Genomic DNA, 21,254 nt, shown 5'->3' on the forward strand with positions numbered 1-21,254 from the left:
TACAAAGCAAATGAAGACAGAACAGAATAAATTAATTAGAAAATAATTTAATATAAACACATTAAATTTCAACATACAAAAACAGTTGAAATACTTTCATCCTTGGCTCCTCCTCTCAAATACTCTTAACCATTATAATATATTTTTTACAAAAACAAAATTGCACATGAGAACATTTAAACTAGTAAATGTTTGTGACTATCCTCGCCTAGTGATGCGTTTAAAGGACCTTCCCCGCTGGTCGACTGGCGGAGAAGAGATCACAGCATTCAGCAGTCTGTGGCTGGCAGTCTCAAAAATAAAGGTGTCAGTGATGATAGAGGCCAAATAGAAATACTTATGTAGGCAGCCATTTTGTTGTCACCATGGCTGGCCATTTCATTTTCATGTGGTTACTTGTTTTATTTATTTTTATCACTTAAAACAAATATCGAAATAAACGAGTAATTTCTCTTCCCTTGGAAGACACTGGAAAACAAAAAGTTACACATACTGTAGATAGCAGCAGCGAGCGTTACTATTGGGGGAAAACATCCTTTAAAAAACACCCAAGACAGACGCATGTCAACATCCCTGTCAGGATGTCATAGTCTGTCAACTCCTCCAACCCCGTACATAAAGGTCAAAATAAAAAGCTAATTAAAATTGACAGTACGAGAGAAAAAACAAACATGTAAATAAAAAACAGAACAGCAAAGATGTCACTTAGTTAGCAGGTCTATACTTACGTACATGATGTTAGGGGATAGAACCCTGAGTGCGTGGCCCAGAGTTTGGACAGGGAGGAGGGAGTTCATTCATTGGCTTCAGGGATGACCGAACAACCGTCCTGCGTAGGGGCGGACACCTCCCGACCGCCCAGGGAGTGCGCTACTGCGGGAGGGCTGCTAAGACAGCTAGCAGCAGAGTCTGCCCCTATCTGGCTAAACTTGGCAGTGGTCTGGTCTGATAGATTGAATCTAGTTTTTTTTTATCCTCAGTGCTCCTCTCCCTCCGTTTTGCTCGAGCATAAATTTAGGGGCTCACTTAGACTCACTCCCACCTCTTGACACTTGTCAACAAGTTTCCTCAGTTTATCAGTTTTACCTCCCTCCGCAGCTTCAAACAGCAGGCGCTGGAAAGGGACAGAGAGGAGAGGGAAGGGGAAGGGGGGGGGGGGGGTAGTTGAACATGCGTGCATTATCTGCCAGGTGGAACAAAAAGTAAAAAAACGTTTTTTGTTGCTGAGGTGTGTGTGTTAGAGAGATAGTAACTGAATGGGGAATTACATCTTTCCATAGGGTGGCACACAGTGGAAGGTTTTGCAGGGCTTGCTGATAAAGAAGCCGGACCTACAACAAAGGAAAACACCAAGGGGGAGCCACATGTCAGATTAGCGGAGGACAAGGACAAAACAGGACAAACAGCATGGCATAAGGTCAGTGGTTTTAGTGACTAGTATAGTTTTTACTCTAATACAACATCCAACCATTCCATTTAGTCACCGTGGTCAGATGTAAGCCTTTTAACTGTCATACATTACATTGTGGCGAACACTGATAATATCCTGTAGGGAAGAAATAGATTACAACAAAATGAAGGGAAGATCATGGGAGAGCTGGGTCAAGGTAAATATGCAAAGTGAAACACAGACACACAAGAGGTTGTGACAGCAACACAGAATCAGCAACAGACCAACATGCATCATTTACTTTCCATTCAAACTATCCCCTGCTGATTTATAATCCTCTCCCGCCATGTCAATATCCCTCTCCCTAAACTATTACCTTCATCCATCCACTCCTTTACTCAATCGTCTCACTGCCCCTACTCACTTCTTTCATTCCCCCTGCCCACCCACCCCTACTAACTCACCTCGGAGCGCTCCTTTAGTTCCCTCTCCACAGCGATCACTCTGCCGAAAAACACACAACACAAAAGCCTGTCAGCACATGAATAGCAGGAATTGCCTGCCTGCTTTTCAAAGCTGCGATTGAAGTCTTTCAGAAGCCACATTTTGTATGTGAAAAAGGGCATTTGATAAGTGCATTAGAACAGTGAGAATCCATCTAGAAAAAATATTCACCTTGTTGCCATACCAGCAGCACAAGTGCTGTTCAGCGAAGAGGAGAGAGTTGGACTTACATTTTCCAGTTGGCCAGACAGTTTGGAACGCTACTGCTCAACATTCTGGCTTGGAATTTCAGATGTTCTATGTTTCCATCCTGCCATTCTTGATGCAGCAACCTATACAACAACAAATCAAACCGTCTGCATATTACAGGCCCAAGACAAGAAATATTAGACCCAGCCATAACACGAACATATTCCGCAGACATAACCATACAGTGACTAATATACCCAGCAGTCTACAGTTTAATCATTTGCCAAAACATCATTCCAATTGGAATAGATTTCAACCTCTATAACCCTCTGTCCATGTCCAAGCAAGCCAAACTAGTTAGCATACAATTAGCTCTTGGTTTGTCTGCTGTGTCTATCGGGTGCTTTGGGTACCTCAGGGCAAGTTCAGCATTGGTGGGCATGGTGTATCGTAGTCTCTCCAGGACATGGGGGTGCTGGGTATGAGGCAGACTGCTCAGGTAGTGGGAGACAACCTGCCGAGCACAAGTCCAGAGGTTTGCAAATATGAACAAGTTTAAATTAAAGACGCAAACAATGCCACTAACCGACGAAAGTGAAACGCTATCAATTCAAGTAGAGTCAATTCCTGCCAAACATAGGATCTGAGGGGTTAGGTAGATTTCTGGCAGTGGAAGCTGGTGGGGGGGCGGGACTATTGGACAGGCTCATTGTAATGTCTGGAATGGAATCAACGGAACGGATGTGGTTTCCATATGTTTGATACCATTCCATTCTAGTCATTACAATGAGCATATCCTCCTATAGCTCATCCCACTGATTTCTGCCATCTGGAGTGATCTGGTCCATGGCATACGGTTAATGTAGGTGGACAAGTACAGGGAAGACAAAGCCCATAGGCAAACTTTGCAAATCGAAATGAGCTGACATGATTGCTTATTTTACATTTCAGAGAGGCATGTTTGTCCTACATTGTACACTGAGTGTACAAAACATTACGAACACCTTTCTAATATATTGCACCCCACATTTTTCCCTTAAAACTGTCTCAATTCACCAGGGCATGAACTCTACAAGGTGTCAAGCATTCTACAGGGATGCTGGCCCATGATGACTCCAATGCTTCCCACAATTGTGTCAAGTTGGCTGGATGTCCTTTTGGGTGGTGGACCATTACTTATACACACGGGAAACGGTTGTGTGAAAAACTCAGCAGCGTTGCAGTTCTTTACACACTCAAACCGGTGCGCCTGGCACCTACTACCATACGCCGTTCAAAGGCACTTTGTCTGGCCCATTCCCCTCTGAATGGCACACATACAATCCATGTCTCAATGCTTACAAATCGTTCTTTAACCGGTCTCCTCCCATTCACCTACACTGACTGAAGTGGATTTAACAGGTTACATCAATAAGAGATCATAGCTTTCACCTGGTCAGTCTTTGTCATGAAAATATTTTTTGTACACTGTGTATATTTCTATCAGAACGTTCACAATGTTATTCCCTGCTGAACATGACCCAGTTACCTACCTTGTTGTGAAATCTGAAGCAGCTCCAGTACTGGGCCGAGCTGAACGGAACCTCAAGCCTAGACGGGACAGTTACTAGGCAACGCTGAACCAGGTCTGATAACACCCGGAGCTCTCTGCTGTTGGAGGGGCTCCCAGCTAGCTTACTGCTGGTAAAGAGGAGATAACTGGAGAGAGAACAGTTAGACTGTTAGTTGAGTTAGGTATCTGGGCCCTCCTCCACCTGGATGTGTGGACATGACATTCCTATGGCAGCCCCTCAGAGGCTAGCTGCTAACCAACCACACTGTGGTCTGATTAGATTGTCATCCTGATTAAAGCTTGTACTACCTCCAGGTCCTTTTATTTTAAGTGTGCCTGCTATCATTGCTATAAGGATCTTCCAATCTGGCTGGTTAAGTATGGCTTGAACCTCTTCAGACGTTGTCCCGTTAACCCCATGGGATGATAGTACTATCCTTATGGATGACAATGGTGGGTGAGAGGCTGAATGCAACAATCACATGCTGAGGACTTGTTGCAAGACAAGACTCACTCTATCCACAGCTTGTGAAGAACGTCTAGTGGCATTACGGCTCCGAGGGCTCTCTCAAACGCATCCATTGCCTCTCCAACGTTACCGTGCACCCACTGCCACAGACTGCAAGACAAAGACACCAAAAAATGAAATATTGTCTCACTGTAAAACATGATTATGATCAGGAAGCCCAACCGTCGTCGTGTCTTCTTGTATTTCTACATTTTTAATCATCTAATTCTAACCTTATTGTAAACTGTTACCGATAAATGTTAATGACAGTGCATTGAACTGCCATATAAGAATAAGAGCTGGGCTTCCGCGTAGTGCAGGGTCAGTCGGGATATCACGTCACAATAATTACCAATGGACGAGGTTTAGGTAAGGCATCTGGTGGCAAAGCTGCTCTTTAAGTTGTTTTTTGATAACTGCGCCTCTTAGGATGTCCACTGTTGGAATACCAAGGATGTACCTTGAAAAGAAGTGGAGATCACATTAATTCATGGAACATTCAACCGTATACCACTATAGAAAGGAAGCAACTTCAATTGCAAAAAGTCAGGTTGTTTCTGACGTTTTAGGAGTTAGGACATTCATTTCTGCTTAAGTTTGAGGAGAAAATTACTAACCGTAGCACATCCACAGGTTGCTGGTCACTTCTCTCCTCGTCACAGAAAGACAGGACGAACCCCCGGAACAGAGGAGCGATGCAACTGGACTTCTCCTGTTCAGAGATACACCAGACAGGCTAGCTAGGTCATGCTAGAAACTGTGTACAAGCAACATGAGACATTCAAGCGCAAAATTGAAAGGATTCAGCTCTTAAACAGTACGGTAAAATTTCTTGTCATTTCAAAAATATTATTTTGAATCCTGTGGAGAATGTTGGTTGAGATGACGCAGAATGACAGTTAAATGTAAATTGACCATGCCTTGCTTAATTGGCCCTAAGGGATGGATACATAAAGTTGTATTAAAAGGGAGCTCCACACAGCCCACTGACAGGGAGACTGACCTGAGCCATGAGGAACTTGCAGGTGTGGTAGAAGACCTCTGCGTTGTGTGGACACTGGGACAGCGCCCGTAGCCACACCCCAACACCCTGCTCACCATCCCCCTTCCCCACGTACAGGCCTGACAGGGCATCCAACAGGGCACATGAATGCGGGCACAGCGCCAACAGGGACTCACACAGCTCCAGGCCTGCATCGTACCTACAGGGTGCAAGTCAGTTTTATTACATTTTAGTTAAGACTAGCAGAAACATTAAGAGTTTAATGACAACCATAAAAATGCACACACACACCAACCTTTTACCCTCGTTGGAATTTGCCTATATGGATAGTGGTAAATTGAAACATTTCTTACAGAAGAAATATGAGCAATTGAAAGAGAACAGTTTGGAGCTATTTGGAAAATGATTAGACCAAAAGGTGAGTACACAGTTTGCCTGACAAGACTGAATCCAAACATAACACTTGATTTTATGTGCATTTTAAAAGCACACACTTTTTGCCACGTTTGTTGATAACAAAAATCAGAAAATATTCTGGATACATTGATTAACATAAGACTATTCCTGGAAAATGTGGGGTAGGTGCAACATAACACAACAAGGTTGAGGGAGAGGACTAATTGCTGTCTACACGTGGCCACACACCTCTCCAAAGTGTTCCCAGTTCCTAAGCAATTTCAATGCGCTTATGACAAAGAGCCATTACACTATAAGGTGCTTTGATAAGCTTGCCTAGCCGTGCCATTGAGGAACTACAACAAAGCCATCACACAATTACTGTCGTTTACGCAATCCAGAAAAGCGGCAGTATGATTTTTATTTTTTCTCCCCAACTTCATCATATCCAATTGGTAGTTAGTCTTGTCCCATCGCTGCAACTCCCGTATGGACTCGGGAGAGGCGAAGATCAGGAGCCACGCGTCCTCCAAAACACAACCCCGCCAAGTCGCACTGCTTCTTGACACAAAGCACGCTTAACCCAGAAGCCAGCCACACCAATGTGTCAGAGGAAACGCCGTACACCTGGCGACCGTGTCAGCGTGCATGTGCGCAATTGGAGAAGGACATCCTGGCTGGCCAAACCCTCCCCTGCGTCACCTCATGGGTCTCCCAGTTGCGGCCGGCTGCGACAGCCCAATATCGAACCAGGATCTGTAGCGATGCAGTGCTTTAGACCACCAATATGAGTTTTATAAGTTATAAAATACTCTGATGCAGTGTTAGGCTTTCACAAGGCAATTCAGAGAAACAGATCGCAATTCTGGTGCGCAAAGAAATGAGTCCTGAGCTCATTCAGATGCGTGTGGCATGGCAAATGTTCGTCACAATAAACAAACAAGCTTATTCTGTTCAGAACAACCCAGGGTATGACACCATGTCATCTTGACACTGTATATGACATGAATTTTATGATGTGAAGTGCACATTTGGACTCACGGGTGTTTGTCTTGCTTGTATGACATCAAATCAGTATTTATTATAATCCTCAACGTCTCATCTTTCAAAATACATGGAGTCCTCTTAATTTACAGCATTTCCCTCACTCAGGCAACAAAAACATTTTCTAAAGTTGCCCAATTAGTCAGAGGGATCGGGGAAACTTCTTGTCATGTGCGGTGCTCAAGTTCAGAACGGTGAAGCACAGAGACTGAGCTCTGATGTAATTTATAGCAGGTTACTGTACAGCCACTACGTTCCAATTTAGATGCTTATCAGTGTCAAAATCTGCCATTTTTAACCCGTATAAGGGTACAAATGTAAAGGGTTAACAACTTGCATGCCCAATAGTTTAGACAAGCCTGATTTGATTAGGTTGGGCACACACACACACACACACAGCTATCAGAATGCCAGCGTTGAGCTTACCTTCCCAGCAGGCTATAGGTAGTGATGAGGTTAGTGTGTAGAGGCAGACAGGCCAGGGTTCTCTCACTGGGAGGCAGAGTCTGGTCTGTGCACTGTCGCAGTGCATCTAAAGGGTTGAACAAACCAGTATGAAATCAATGCCCCTCTCTCTCAGCTGTCCACTACATTTACAGATCTACTGTGCCAGAAAAAATGAAGCCTAGTGACTGAGCGGAAATAGCACAACTACAAATAAACTACCATGAGCAGCTGTGGAAAAAGTCAACATAATTGTGTGAAAAAACTAAGTAGGAGACCTGGGAAAAGCATGGACAGTTTCTATGTGGGTGTAGTTGAACCCCGTGTCGATGGTGACGGCTCACCTTCGAACACAGCAATTAGTGTGTCAGGCTCGGTGCGGACGTCGAGCGGTGTTCTCCAGGGCAGGGCGAAGGCCGAGATGCTGACCACCCTGGAGGGGTTGGAGTTAGCCGGGTCGTACAGACTGGCCGGCAGGCGGTCAAACTCAGTCAGGTGGATGAAGGACAGCCAGACCAGGCAACGGTCACTTATGGTCAGGTAATCAGCAATGCACCGCTCAGTAACTGACTTCAAGGCATTCTGAAATTAACAGGTTATCGTTCACCCTTGAGCATCTTGGGAACCTTGTGCATTTTGTATAGCAGTAGCTAATCTAAGAGGTAGGAGTTTGTTTGGCCTGATTTCAGCAGTAAGGTGTCATATGGCTTGGAACAGAATATTGATGTAGCAGCTATATTGGTGGCGCTCAAGACTGACTTTTTTTGCAGTCTCTTACCTGTAGGATGGCCAGGGCATTCTGTAGCCGGCCTGTGAACACACTGAGTTGGACCCTGTAGAGTAGAGACTCTAATAGCTGGAAGGACAGCCTCTCAGAGAGACCACTAGTCCCCACACAGTCCAGCAGGTACTGCAGCAGACGACCACACACATAGTCCTTCCCCTCAAACAAGCTCTCCGTGGTTAGGTACTAAAGGGGAAAAGACAGCGGTTACATACAGTCCTGCTGATATTCTTCTGTGCTATTTAACAAGGGACTCACTTCTACCTGGAAGACCAGGTGTGGTCATCTTCAGCCAATCATTAACATCAAGTGTCCAAGGGAAATAAAAACCATCAGTACTGCGAAACCAAAGGTCCTGAACTATGCGCTCTACAAACAGGCCTCAGAGTTGGACACACAAAGCCCTGTAGAGGAAATGCCCCACAGTAGGTCGACAGAGGGTTGGTTGGACATGAGAACTTACACTCCACCAGACTTGGTAGTCGGGGGCGTGCTCCACAGCCATCTCACACATCTCCTGCACCTCATCCCTCTTCCCTCGGCGGGAGAACAGAGACAGGTAATAGCACCAGATCTCTGGGTTGTCCCGGTTATCTTCCAGGGCCCGAGACAGAGTGTTCAAAGAAGCATCCAGGCACTCAGCCGCTGACCTACAAGGAAGCAACTTAACACATTATGTTGCATATCACATCATATATGCCTGTCAATCTCTCCTGGCTGAAAGTGGGGGAGAGATTGACTTCATCACTACTTGTATTTATGAGAGGTATTGTCATGTTGAATGCACCGAGCTGACTGTCTAAACTATTAGCACACAGCTCAGACACCCATGCATACCCCACAAGACATGCCACAAGAGGTCTCTTCACAGTCCCCAGAACAGACTATGGGAGGCACACAGAGCCATGACTACATGGAACTCTATCCGCATCAAGTAACTGACGCAAGCAGCAAAATTAGATTTTAAAAAACACACCTTATGGAACAGCGGGGACTGTGAAGCAACAAACACTGACACAGACACACACACAATAACATATGTACTATACATACACATGGATTTAGTACTGTACATTTCTGGTAGTGGTGGAGTAGGAGCCCGAGGGCACACAGTGTGTTGTGAAATCTGTGAATGTATTGTAATGTTTTTTAAATTTTACAAACTTCCTTAATTTTGCTGGACCCCAAGAATAGTAGCTGCTGCTTGGCAGCTAATGGGGATCCATAATAAATACAAAAACAAATCTATTTGCATTTTTCATTCAGGTTAAAAATACACTCAGTGACACAACTTAACACTCCGGAGGCTCAGTATTTGAGGGGCATCCACTTACACTTCTTTCTGGCTGAGGTATTTGAAGGCCAGTTTGATCCAGAGCTGTGTGTTGCGTGGGCTCTCTAGGACACTGGTCTCCAGGTTAGATATGTCGTCAGTTTCACTAATGAAGTAGCGCTTGTCGTCAGGGGTCACACACACATCCAGGGTAGCAGACAGACTTCTCTTGGAACAACCGTCTGTGACAAGGAAGGAAACAGACAAACAGCAGAGGTTTGAGGTCAGATCTCCAGTTCTGCACAACTGAAGAGAGGCAATCACTGTTAGTGCTACTTCCATTATTTACACTGTGCTTCAGATAAGTTGTAATTCTGCTTGGAAGACTGGTTTGTTGCTAGGAGATGAGCCTACTGACTAACCAGTTCTCACCGTATTTGACTGGACCAGTGTCTCTACTCTCGTCCCAGCTGTCGTCCCCTGTGTTTGGGCTAGCCTGGTAAGCGGGCTGAGGCCTCCACCTCCTGAGATCCTTACACGTGGTGAAGGGAGGGACTAGACAAAACACAAGTTGAACAAGTCAGAAGGGTTCTATTCTTGAACATTTTCTAAAAAAGAGATCAACTGCTCAATAGTGTGTTCAACCCTAACTGCTTAGTGTAAGGACAGAGTATGAATGGTATGGAAATCTCACCATGTCTTTTGCTTTCGTTCACTTTGCTGACGAGTAGAACAGCCTTCTGGTCCATCCCCATGCGATCGTTGTTAGCCCCAAACAGCTGTTTTATATACTTCTCTGAAAATAGGACAACAAATCAACCATTGTCAGTAAAAGCCTCATGTATTTCTCATGGAATAGTGAACTTTTTGGAATCCATCGATCACCAATACATACATTCTAAGCTCAATGGTATTTAAACATTGCCAGATAGCAGTGTGGTTCTATCACCTGTGGCAACATTGATGACATCACTAGTACTGCTCTCAGAGCAGCCAATCAGGGCCAGGTTGTACGACAGGATATCCTGGAACAGCTGGTTTCCACCAAAAGTGCAGTTTCTCATGTGCTGCCTAGAAACATAGACCAGATCACCCAAAGGGAGAGGTTGGTTGGTTATAATGAAACAGACATGAGTCTATATTCACATGCCTGTTTACACACACACACACACTAGGAGGAATGACTTACCACTGGCAGTCATCGTCATTGCATGTGCCCGTGAGGTCAAAGCCACAGAAACACTTTTTGGGCGCTACAACATTGCTGTAAGACACAGAACTGAGTGATAACTTCTCCTTGGTCCGAAAGTATGGACTGAACCTGAAGAAAGGGACAAGATGGAAAGGTTTGATTGATGGCAGGGTGTTGTTCTTGGCACTAGCAATTGGGAGCAACCCTAGCAGTGAATCAGCCACCTACCGATAAGACTTGAAGACCAGGAGAGGGCTGCGATATGGTCCAAACGGGACAGGCTTCAGTTCGGCATGGCCTGATTGGGCAGCCATGGTGTCCACATCCTCCGATATCACCTGCACATCAAAGTAATGAACACAAACCTTTCAGTCTCCCAACCATGGAGAATAAATGAAAAACATAGTTTCAGACACGACACGTGTGCTGTATGCTACAGTAACTGCACATATCAACCAAATAAGAAAACTGTCGAGAGCAATTTTTAAAACACACAAAAAAAGGGAATTTGAATTCTGTGTTTGCGAGGCCAGTTAGTGATATATTATGGTTTACCTTCCCAGAAGGGGGTTTCTCCACAGTGCCTCCTAGCGCCCGTAGTTCCCCCAGCAGCAGCTCTCCCAGCCTGGCCTGCTGCTGGTCCCTCCTCTGCAGGGCCTCCACCTCTAGCCCCAGGAACAGCTCCCCGGGCCCCGAGGCCTTAACCATGACTGGCTTGGCTGGACTATCCTTGACCAGCCCAGTCCCACCAGAGTCCAGTTTAGGCTTGGTGAAGGAGCCGGTCTCTCTGATGGAGCGTCTACGAACAGTCTGGGCTGAGGGCCTGGCTGTGGCGGCAGGTTCCAAGTCGCTCTCCTCCGTCTCGGTAGGGTCTTCGCTGCTGACCAGGGTGAGTTTATCCTGGGTGAGGTCATGCAGGGAGGGCTGGGGCAGGGGGAAGGGGCTGGTGGGGGGAATGCTGGGGTGGCGAGCCCTGGGGAGAGGGGTGGAGGTGGCCTGGGGTAGAGGGGGTTCAGGGACCGCCCTCTGTTGTGGAGAGCCTGGGCCTCCTTTAGTTTCTGGATCTTGAGGGCGTATTCTGACTCCAGCTGCTGCAGACGCTGCTTTTGGGCAAGGAGGTCGGCGAAGTGCCTTTCTGAGCCGCGGGGAGCGACGGAGACTTCCACACACAGACGTTTCACAGGCTGAAGAATGGAGGGTGGGCAGAAAGATGCTTTAGAGAACTTTGGCCTTTACTTACGACTGGTTGGTGTTTGGTAGAAAGGAAACCGGACTATACATTTTGAAACAGAGGAAGTGTTAGAAGAATATACATTTTGAAACAGAGGAAGTGTTAGAACAATAAGTCCAATAAGAGTAATTTTCCGCTTCAAAGCAATTTATGATGTTCCCTAGTGGACATGTCCTTGTTGAACACATTTCTGTGCTTTATCAATCAACAAGGGCCCTGGCATGGTATAGTGTGGGTCGGTAAGGTGTGGTACGGTGCTCACCGAGGAGTGGCTGATGTCCGTGCGTCGTTTCTGACCACTTGGCTTTCTGCCTGCGGCGGCCTGGGCTTGGACCAGCACCTCCTCCAGCTTCAGGCTGTGGTTCTTCTTCACTGACACGCGGTGCTGAACACGATGAACCTACAGGGTGGGAACATACATGACAGATGTTAAAAGGGTGGTAAGAAATTAGATATATACATACACACACATATCTCATCAGAACCGTGGTTATCTGAATCAGGTGTTGAGTAAAAGCCAGCACACCCAGTATCTCTCCAAGGAGGAGGGTTGGCATGACCACACCTGCTATATACACTTCCAAAGGCAACAGAAAAAAGAACGGAATGAAATGTCTTGTCCTTTACAGACATTCCTTTAGCTTGGCATTTCCCCAAACATTACCAGGAGAAACAACTCCTATTCCATCATTCAGCTTCCACTGACTAAAACCCTCAGCCATCCGACTCATTGCTATAAACATGGCCACCCAGGCGCAAATACCTCAGCTAGGAATTTACTTCACAGCTCATTCCCATTTAGTTTCATTCCCTCTGGGTTCCTTCCTGGCTCTTAACTCCCACCTGTTCCTGGAGTCTGTTGAGGAGAGTCTTGTTGGCACTGACTATCTTCTCTGAGGCCAGGAGCTGTTCTTTGACCTTGGCCACTTTGGCCTCAGCTGCCTTCAATGCCTCCTCCTTCTTCTGCTCCTGCTGTAAGAGCTGCCTCAGTATGGCCTCATCCTTCAGGAGCAGGTTCCTGAGAGGAGGAGGGGTAGAGTGAGCGGAAGGGAGAGAGATGGAAACCTATAAGTCCAAGTAATTCCCTAATGTGAGACAATTACTTAAAATACCATTGTGTTTGGGCATCAGCCTTCATCTAGGTTTTTTTTCCTTCTGGTGTTTGAGGGCCTCACCCGTGTTTGGTCAGCCTAGTCTCTGCCTCGGTCAGCTGCAGCTCGACCGCTGCCTTTGCAGCAAAGTCCACATCAGGATCAGAGCCTGCAGGAGAGGGCACACCTTGGGGACTGTGGTCCTTCAGAATCTTCTGCTTCTCCCTACTTACATCAGACAACAAAAAAAACAGATTATTTAGATTTCAGTGAGTGTCATCCACTCTGTTCCATCATTGACATTTTAAAGAAATACCCTCTCACTTTGGTGCCATTAATATTGCACTGAATGTTAATTAATCGTTAATGAATTTCATATCCATAGACAATGCTTGGGTGGAAAAATTATACCTCACTTTGTCAGACCATTCTCTTCAAAAAAAATATACCTGGCTATTTCTTCTTTGAGCAGCTGATACTCTGTCTTCTTCTCTTCAGATAGCGCATCCGGGGTTCTGCCTGGCTTGTTCTCCTTCTCAGGTCCTGAAGTCGGTTTGGGTTTCGCTGCCTGGAAGTTTAGAGAGAAAGAGCATTACAGCCCATCACCCTTTAACCACATACAATTATCACACATCTCAAATTAGGATTCTGCTATTCATATAGAAACTGACAGGTCATCCTCAGAGGCCACACTGTTGGGACACACACACGTACGTACCTCTGCGTTCCTGCGTGCCTCCTTGATCATGAACTCCAAGCCTCCAAAGACAGAATGTGTCTGTGTAGAGCTGCTGCAGGCCTCCATGTCTGAGTCACTGTCGTCTGAACCGTTCAGTTGTACCACCACCGCCTTGTGCCGTGGGAGCTGGGGAAACAATCAAACGTATGATTTGAATTGGCCATTGTGATGAATGGGCACCGACTTCACAACTCAAAATCCATTCATCTCAAAATAGGAGTGCCAATCAGGTCACCTCTGTCTTATTATGATCTGAAAGGCAAAATGTATCCTATATCAGCCCTCCTACTCTGAGAAGCTTTGGGATGCAGTCTAAGTTGAGCTTATTGTTCATGGGTGAGAAACCAGAGTGCTCTGGGAACATAGCTGAGGCCGGGGGTCATTGGGCACACGTGCTGCTGTAATGTACTGTCTATGGGACCCCACCCGTGTTGCCTATGGCAGTATCAGAGTGAGTGCCAACGCATTGTTCTCATAAGACAACACTACATGGAGTTACTGAGCACAAAGACACCCACGGCCTCCAAATTTATGTTTTACACAGTTCAGCTGGGGGGAAAAAAGTAGAACTTCATTGTTGGAAAATATGACTTTGAAGTTAAAATATTTCAAAAGAGCATATTTTAAAACATGTTTCAGCACATGCAAGACAAGACAGTTTTCCCATTCAGAGAAGAATCATTCACAAATCCACTGACATTTTCTGCATATTTCAATGAGTGTATGAAACGGTTTGGAATATAGGTCAACAAATGGCACCAAATGAACAAAATTGTGGTTGAAAGAGTGAAAGCGCTGCAGGACGTTAAAAAACGTGAACTATTTGAATCTCTACGGTTTCTTCACCTGGCTAGGAGGGTAGATATGTGGCCATCACTCAATGTTTTGATTTCCTCCTATGGTATTATCCTTACCATCAGTGGTAGCCTGGGAAGGTGGTGCCCTCGGCTGAACTTGTTGCTCCATGGCTGGGGTGCAGTGTTGAGGCTGACCACACTAGGGTTGCTCCTGGGCACTGGTTGGACCAGACTGACCAGGAGGGAGGGAGAGAGGGGGCTGCTGTCAAGGGTCATATCCTACAGGGGAGAAATACATTTTTAAAGCCAGATTCACCAAGTCCACTGTTCAAAGACATAGTGCTGCTGTAGAACTGGAAAATGATATGACAGAGTTGCCCATCTGATATAGCAGGGTACCGAGATAAGTTTGAACATTGTTTAACACTTGTAAATTAACAGAAGAGTGAAAAATATGCATCTTCTGTTGAGACTAATTAACTTTCCAGAGGATGACTAGGACCTAATGGAACCCTCCTCTACTCCTATCACAATACAGATAACACAGGCATGGCACTTGGTCCTCCTGTGGAGCCATCTAGTGTTATACCTCGGGTAGTGGAACCTTCTTGTTGGCCATGGACATGAGGCAGGTCTCTCTGAGCAACATCTCCTCTTCCTCTTCCTCGTCAGCAAAAGGCGGCTTTGGGGGAGGCTCCAGCTCATCTGGGGGTGGGGGCATTGGGGGTAAGGGTGGAGGGGGCGCAGACGGAATGACGGACAGGAAACGCGGCTGTCCCAAATCCTGGAAAGAAAGAGGAAGCTTGTTAGTTACCCCTTTAAAAGATGCATAGAACAGTCCTTGTTTAGAGTTTGGGGTGGAACGTACCATTCTGCATTGAGTGGGGGAATCCATAGGGAAAGGCATGGGCATGTGACTGAAGCATCCTGGGACCTCAAATGGATCATGTACTGGAGAAGACGCTAAAAGAAAATAACTTAATTTTAGATAAATCAGATTCAGTCGTAGAAATAAAACGGTCAAACATTGCAATAAGAGGCCTGAATTGATCGCCATGTCCTTGGCTATAAACAATCCTTTCAGCATGTTGGATGGGTTCTATAAAATCCCTTTAGATATGTTCAATAGTGCAGTGAGTGCATTGGCAGGTGAGCTGGTTGCTCACCTGGGGAATTGGTCTCACTATCAGTATCCATGGCAACCTCGTCATAGTTGTCGTACTGGTAGAGGTTCCCTGAGGTGTCCAATCCCTGTTTACCAGAAGACTTCCTGGTGTGGTCTCGGTCCTTGGACTGAGATTGAAATGTGTCATTTGTCTGTCTCTCACATGCTCTCTTCTTCAATCATGTTGCATGTTCATGCTACTAACAGTAATGTAGGAGAGCTCTAATTCCAATAGAGTTAAGAGAAAGAACCCCACATACCCCATTGCAGGTGTTAAGCAGAGACTATAGTTTAAAAAAGGTTGACATATAATTGAAGGAATCAGATAAGCTACAAGGAAATGCCTTGGGAGTGGGGCAAGGTCTTTCTCTCCCTGTCCGTCTTACCTTGCTCCGGTTGCGCGGCGGCTTGGACCCGCCCACCAGCTTCATGAAGCGGTTGTACTGCTCGTCCTGATTGGAAAGGTCCCGGATCTTGCGGATCTCTTCCTCCCTCCTGCGGCGCTCCTCCTCCTCCTGTCTACGCTCCTCCTGCCTACGCTGCTCCTGCTGATCTCTCTCCTGTTGGAGCTTCCACGTCCTTAGCTGCTGCTTTCGGAATGCCTGCTTGGCTGCTGAGCCTAGGGCATCAAAACCCATTTACTTTACTTAATGGCAATCACTTTACATCAATAAAATACAAATATTCACAGAGATAAAATGCATTATTAAAATACACAAGAACCAAGATGTGACCAACATTTCCAAAACCAGAATGTCATTGTGATGGAACGCTTGGAACCAACATAGAGGACAGTTTGGATCTGAATAAGCAGAAAGGCCCTGCTCACCTGGGCTGACTGTCTTCCTCCCTGGATACCCCTTAACCGGAGCTTTGCCCTTCTCCGCTGGAGGCTTTGCCCCAACCTTTGTCTTCTCCTGGGGCTTGTTGGCCAGAGCTTTGGCCTTCTCCTGGGGCTTGTTGGCCAGAGCTTTGGCCTTCTCCTGGGGCTTGTTGGCCAGAGCTTTGGCCTTCTCCGAGGCAGCAGAGGCAGACCTGGTGGTGACTCTGCCCCTCTCTGGTGGTTTGGCACTGGAGGTGGAGGAGCTCTTCTCCTGGGAGGGCTTGGCCTTGGTGATCTTATCTTTGCTATCCTTCATCACTTGCTGTTCTTTCTGCTGCCACTTCCTGCTGGCTGACTGCAGGGCCAGGAGACGCAGCTGCAGCTCAGACAGGTCCTCATCTTCATTACTCCCCTTCACTTCAGGCTGCAGAGAGACAAGAGGGCCGGACAACCCAGATTCTAACTTGACATCGACACAACTCAGACATTATGTCAGTGGACATTTTGGACAAACTTTCAAAAGAGCTGCAAACACACATCTCAAGTTAATATTTGTGCCTTGAATCACTTACTCTTGATCCATGCCTTTAGGGGATAGTTTGAGATTTTGGCTATTAAACCATTGTTTTTTTTACTTACCTAGAGTCAGATGAACTCATTCGATTCACAGTTTTTATGCGAGTAAAGTCATACTGTATAGAAAAAACAATCACGACAGCTGTAATGGAAACAGGAAGTGTCGGTCCAATTTTAACAATGACAACCGATCAGTTGTTTGTTCGAAATGGTAGGATTTATGTCGGTAAAATGTATTTACATTTACATTACATTTAAGTCATTTAGCAGACGCTCTTATCCAGAGCGACTTACAAATTGGTGCTTTCACCTTATGACATCCAGTGGAACAGCCACTTTACAATAGTGCATCTAGGTCTTTTAAGGGGGGAGGGGGTGAGAAGGATTACTTTATCCTATCCTAGGTATTCCTTAAAGAGGTGGGGTTTCAGGTGTCTCCGGAAGGTGGTGATTGACTCCGCTGTCCTGGCGTCGTGAGGGAGTTTGTTCCACCATTGGGGGGCCAGAGCAGCGAACAGTTTTGACTGGGCTGAGCGGGAACTGTACTTCCTCAGTGGTAGGGAGGCACCTGTAGTGTGTATAGTCCTCTCCCAGTGTCTCTCTAGTTACCTGTAGTGTGTACAGTCCTCTCCCCAGTGTCTCTCTAGCTACCTGTAGTGTGTACAGTCCTCTCCCCAGTGTCTCTCTAGCTACCTGTAGTGTGTACAGTCCTCTCCCCAGTGTCTCTCTAGCTACCTGTAGTGTGTACAGCCCTCTCCCTAGTGTCTCTCTAGCTACCTGTAGTGTGTACAGTCCTCTCCCCAGTGTCTCTCTAGCTACCTGTAGTGTGTACAGTCCTCTCCCAGTGTCTCTCTAGCTACCTGTAGTGTCTACAGTCCTCTCCCAGTGTCTCTCTAGCTACCTGTAGTGTGTACAGTCCTCTCCCCAGTGTATCTCTAGCTACCTGTAGTGTGTACAGTCCTCTCCCAGTGTCTCTCTAGCTACCTGTAGTGTGTACAGTCCTCTCCCTAGTGTCTCTCTAGCTACCTGTAGTGTGTACAGTCCTCTCCCCAGTGTCTCTCTAGCTACCTGTAGTGTGTACAGTCCTCTCCCCAGTGTCTCTCTAGCTACCTGTACTGTGTACAGTCCTCTCCCCAGTGTCTCTCTAGCTACCTGTAGTGTGTACAGTCCTCTCCCCAGTGTCTCTCTAGCTACCTGTAGTGTGTACAGTCCTCTCCCCAGTGTCTCTAGCTACCTGTAGTGTGTACAGTCCTCTCCCCAGTGTCTCTCTAGCTACCTGTAGTGTGTACAGTACTCTCCCCAGTGTCTCTCTAGCTACCTGTAGTGTGTACAGTACTCTCCCCAGTGTCTCTCTAGCTACCTGTACTGTGTACAGTCCTCTCCCCAGTGTCTCTCTAGCTACCTGTACTGTGTGTAGTCGTCTCCCCAGTGTCTCTCTAGCTACCTGTAGTGTGTACAGTACTCTCCCCAGTGTGTCTCTAGCTACCTGTAGTGTGTACAGTACTCTCCCCAGTGTCTCTCTAGCTACCTGTAGTGTGTACAGTACTCTCCCCAGTGTCTCTCTAGCTACCTGTAGTGTGTACAGTCCTCTCCCCAGTGTCTCTCTAGCTACCTGTAGTGTGTACAGTCCTCTACCCAGTGTCTCTCTAGCTACCTGTAGTGTGTACAGTCCTCTACCCAGTGTCTCTCTAGCTACCTGTAGTGTGTACAGTCCTCTCCCCAGTGTCTCTCTAGCTACCTGTAGTGTGTACAGTCCTCTCCCCAGTGTCTCTCTAGCTACCTGTAGTGTGTACAGTCCTCTCCCCAGTGTCTCTCTAGCTACCTGTAGTGTGTACAGTACTCTCCCCAGTGTCTCTCTAGCTAATTTAGCAAGAAATGGCGGTGGAAATGCCTATATGCACAAATATTGATATAATAACCATCCTATCGAAGTCAACATGGAGTCACACGATGATATGTGAGGCCCTACCACTACATCTCGGAAACAATGCAGTTTATTATTATTTTAGAATCGTCGCATAAAAATCTGTCGCCAATTGGATGGTTACCTAGCTACAGACGCCATTTTCTACCTCTGTGTGTAGTTTGAAGGAAGTTGAAGTTAGTAATTCCAGAAACTAACTAGATTTAGCACAATGACTGGAAGTCTATGGGATCTGCTAGCATTAGCACAATCAGCTAGCTGATCCCATAGACTTCCAGTCATTGCACTAACGCTACTTAGCAATGGCTTCAGAAACTAACTTCAACTTAATTCAAACTGCATGCAGAGACATAAAAACGATATCCACAAGTTCACTTGACTCTGGGTAAGGAGAAAACGTATTTGCCTTTTTTAAATAGATTCATACCTTGACAGGGGATTTAGTGGAGTCCTCTGATGATTTGCTGCAGCACACACAGCAGACTTTTGTATCCTTCTCACCTTCTTTCTTCAGGTAATCTGATTCCCTGCCACAGCAAACACAACATATTTTTGCATCCTTCTCCCCCTCTTTTTTGTCTGCCTCTTTCTCCACACCATCTTTTTCCTCATCTCCTGAAAAGACAGAACACAACACACACAGGGTGTTAACACTGTGGCAAATAAAACAATACATTATTGATTATAGTCGAGTCAAATGTGCTTCATGGCGTTGCCAGTGTGTGTTCCCACATTGCTGCAGTGTTGTGTTATATAGTGGTCGTTACAAACCTTTGGAAGTAGCAGCCGGGATAGCAGCTGGTTCAACTTGACCTTTTTCCATGTCACTGTCCTCCTTCTCTGAGTCTTTCTTTTCCGTTTTTGTTTTGAGCGCGTCAATTTCTGCAGGAGTGAGGAGTTTCTGACGTAGAGGTTTGAGATTGAACGCCTGAAAACCCCTTTTCTCCTCCGTCTTCTCTGGGCCTGGCGGGTCCTCTGCAGCGGCTTCATTGGGAATACTGTTAGCGTCGAGTAATGGCTCGGTTTGGGGAATACTTACAGAGACCTCAGACTCGTTCTGAGCTGGCAGGTCTTTGGGCTTCAGAACCAGGTTCTCTTCTTTTCTAATACATTCCAGCTCCAGCTGAATCTGCTTGTACTTGGTGAGCAGATCCTCAAAACTCTCGTCAAGCACATTCTCGACTTTGGCAACATTGTTGTTGTGCATCATCTGTTGGTTTCTTACCTGATTCCTCCCCATCATTACCTTCTCTATGGTCGGGGAGTGAAGGAAAGGCACGATTATGAGTTTGATGACATGGTTAGACTACAAACTTGGACCCTAATAGCAAAATGTATTTCAATCAAAAACTCATTTCCAGCTCAATAACACTGGGTATTTTGTTTTTGATTAATATTTTTTTTTTTCATCAATTGAGTCTTGATGATAGGGAGGGGAATACTATGTAATGATCAAAAGACATTACAAAATGGAAGATCTATTGTTAGTTAGATGCATTATGACTACAATGAAATCGAAGGCCTATATGACTACACTTAAATCAAGGCATATTCAAGGCTAGAAGCTACAACCAGCCAAACAAATGTTATAATGTGTAGTTACAATGTTAAGGTAAAAGCCTAACAAATGTATCACACTTTACAATCACATAGATGTCGTGAGATGAATGCCAAAGGATACGTTTGTTTCTCGAGGGAGATTCTTTCTTGTTACTGTGATTCTCCCCGGGCCCATAACGACCAGTGGGGGGCCTACCAGCCTCTCTCCCTCCCCCACACCCGTCTCCCCAGCCTCCTCGTCCCCAATCCCCGCGACCGTCATCTAGTTTCCCCCGGTGCCTCAATCGATCCAGGGCTGTGTGACTTCGTTCCCAGAAACTGGAACGCGGGCTCTGGTCACAGCGTGGTCCCAGTGGCGGCCGGTCGGGTCCACTTGGTCCGCCTTGCGGTCTGTGGTTTGCGGTAAAGCCGGAACTGTGCGAATGAGGTCCGCGGTTGTATGGAATTAAAAGTCGAAAATCTGTAGGCTGGCTACCCACGACAGGTAGTAAAGTTCGTGCCGGTTGTTTCGATTTTCGTGTATTCCGTGAGAAGTTGCTGTTATTCATGCTACTAGGCCTCTTTTTACCCTGCTGCTGCGCAAACATATTTTCCTCGGTGTCATCATCGCAGATCTCTCCGTCTTCGAGCTCCCCTTCTTCTCTCGGAGACAGATTGATTGACTTTGAATCCATTGTGTAGTCTAATCGAGTGTGACAGTAGTTCGATTAATACTTAGACTCTCAACATATGTTTATAATTACAAAATTGGATTTATAAATCGGATGTTATGTAAATATTAACGAATATAAAGCTTGTTCGCTAACTAGCTACGCTCTTCCGCTTTCCCCTTCTAACCCCGCTGCTCTCGCGATACTTCCCATTGCACTTGAACAAAGATTCTTCTTCTATGAGATCATTGCAGTCCACAAACAATCGGTTATGTGCATTGCCACCACCTATTGTGCTGGAAAGTACGATCAATCATGATCTGCCCAATTCTGTTCTACCATAAAAAATAAAATAAAAAATAAATCCATATTAACTCTTACCACATCCTCAAAAATAAATAAACCTACCCCATTAAACA

The 21,254-nt window shown here is 45.9% G+C and overlaps 1 protein-coding gene across 1 annotated transcript; it reads right to left on the bottom strand.

The window, feature by feature from the left end:
- Positions 1–31: 31 nt before the first annotated feature.
- Positions 32–21,034, bottom strand: LOC115133979 (zinc finger C3H1 domain-containing protein-like). Its single transcript, XM_029667459.2, is given in 36 exon segments — positions 32–1,114; positions 1,269–1,331; positions 1,855–1,894; positions 2,125–2,226; positions 2,497–2,597; positions 3,616–3,781; positions 4,150–4,254; positions 4,496–4,603; positions 4,761–4,855; positions 5,147–5,345; positions 7,013–7,118; positions 7,375–7,612; positions 7,809–8,000; positions 8,278–8,464; positions 9,149–9,329; positions 9,520–9,642; positions 9,782–9,883; positions 10,037–10,158; positions 10,277–10,408; positions 10,508–10,617; positions 10,835–11,301; positions 11,304–11,463; positions 11,773–11,910; positions 12,354–12,528; positions 12,686–12,829; positions 13,051–13,169; positions 13,320–13,466; positions 14,255–14,416; positions 14,727–14,921; positions 15,006–15,100; positions 15,304–15,430; positions 15,689–15,921; positions 16,132–16,549; positions 19,053–19,240; positions 19,397–19,876; positions 20,307–21,034. Coding segments are annotated over 36 exon segments (6,411 nt in total). The 5' UTR covers positions 20,860–21,034; the 3' UTR covers positions 32–976.
- Positions 21,035–21,254: the final 220 nt, after the last annotated feature.

The sequence above is a fragment of the Oncorhynchus nerka genome, linkage group LG9a (assembly GCF_034236695.1).
Source record: "Oncorhynchus nerka isolate Pitt River linkage group LG9a, Oner_Uvic_2.0, whole genome shotgun sequence".
In the NCBI taxonomy this organism is placed as follows: Eukaryota; Metazoa; Chordata; class Actinopteri; order Salmoniformes; family Salmonidae; genus Oncorhynchus; species Oncorhynchus nerka.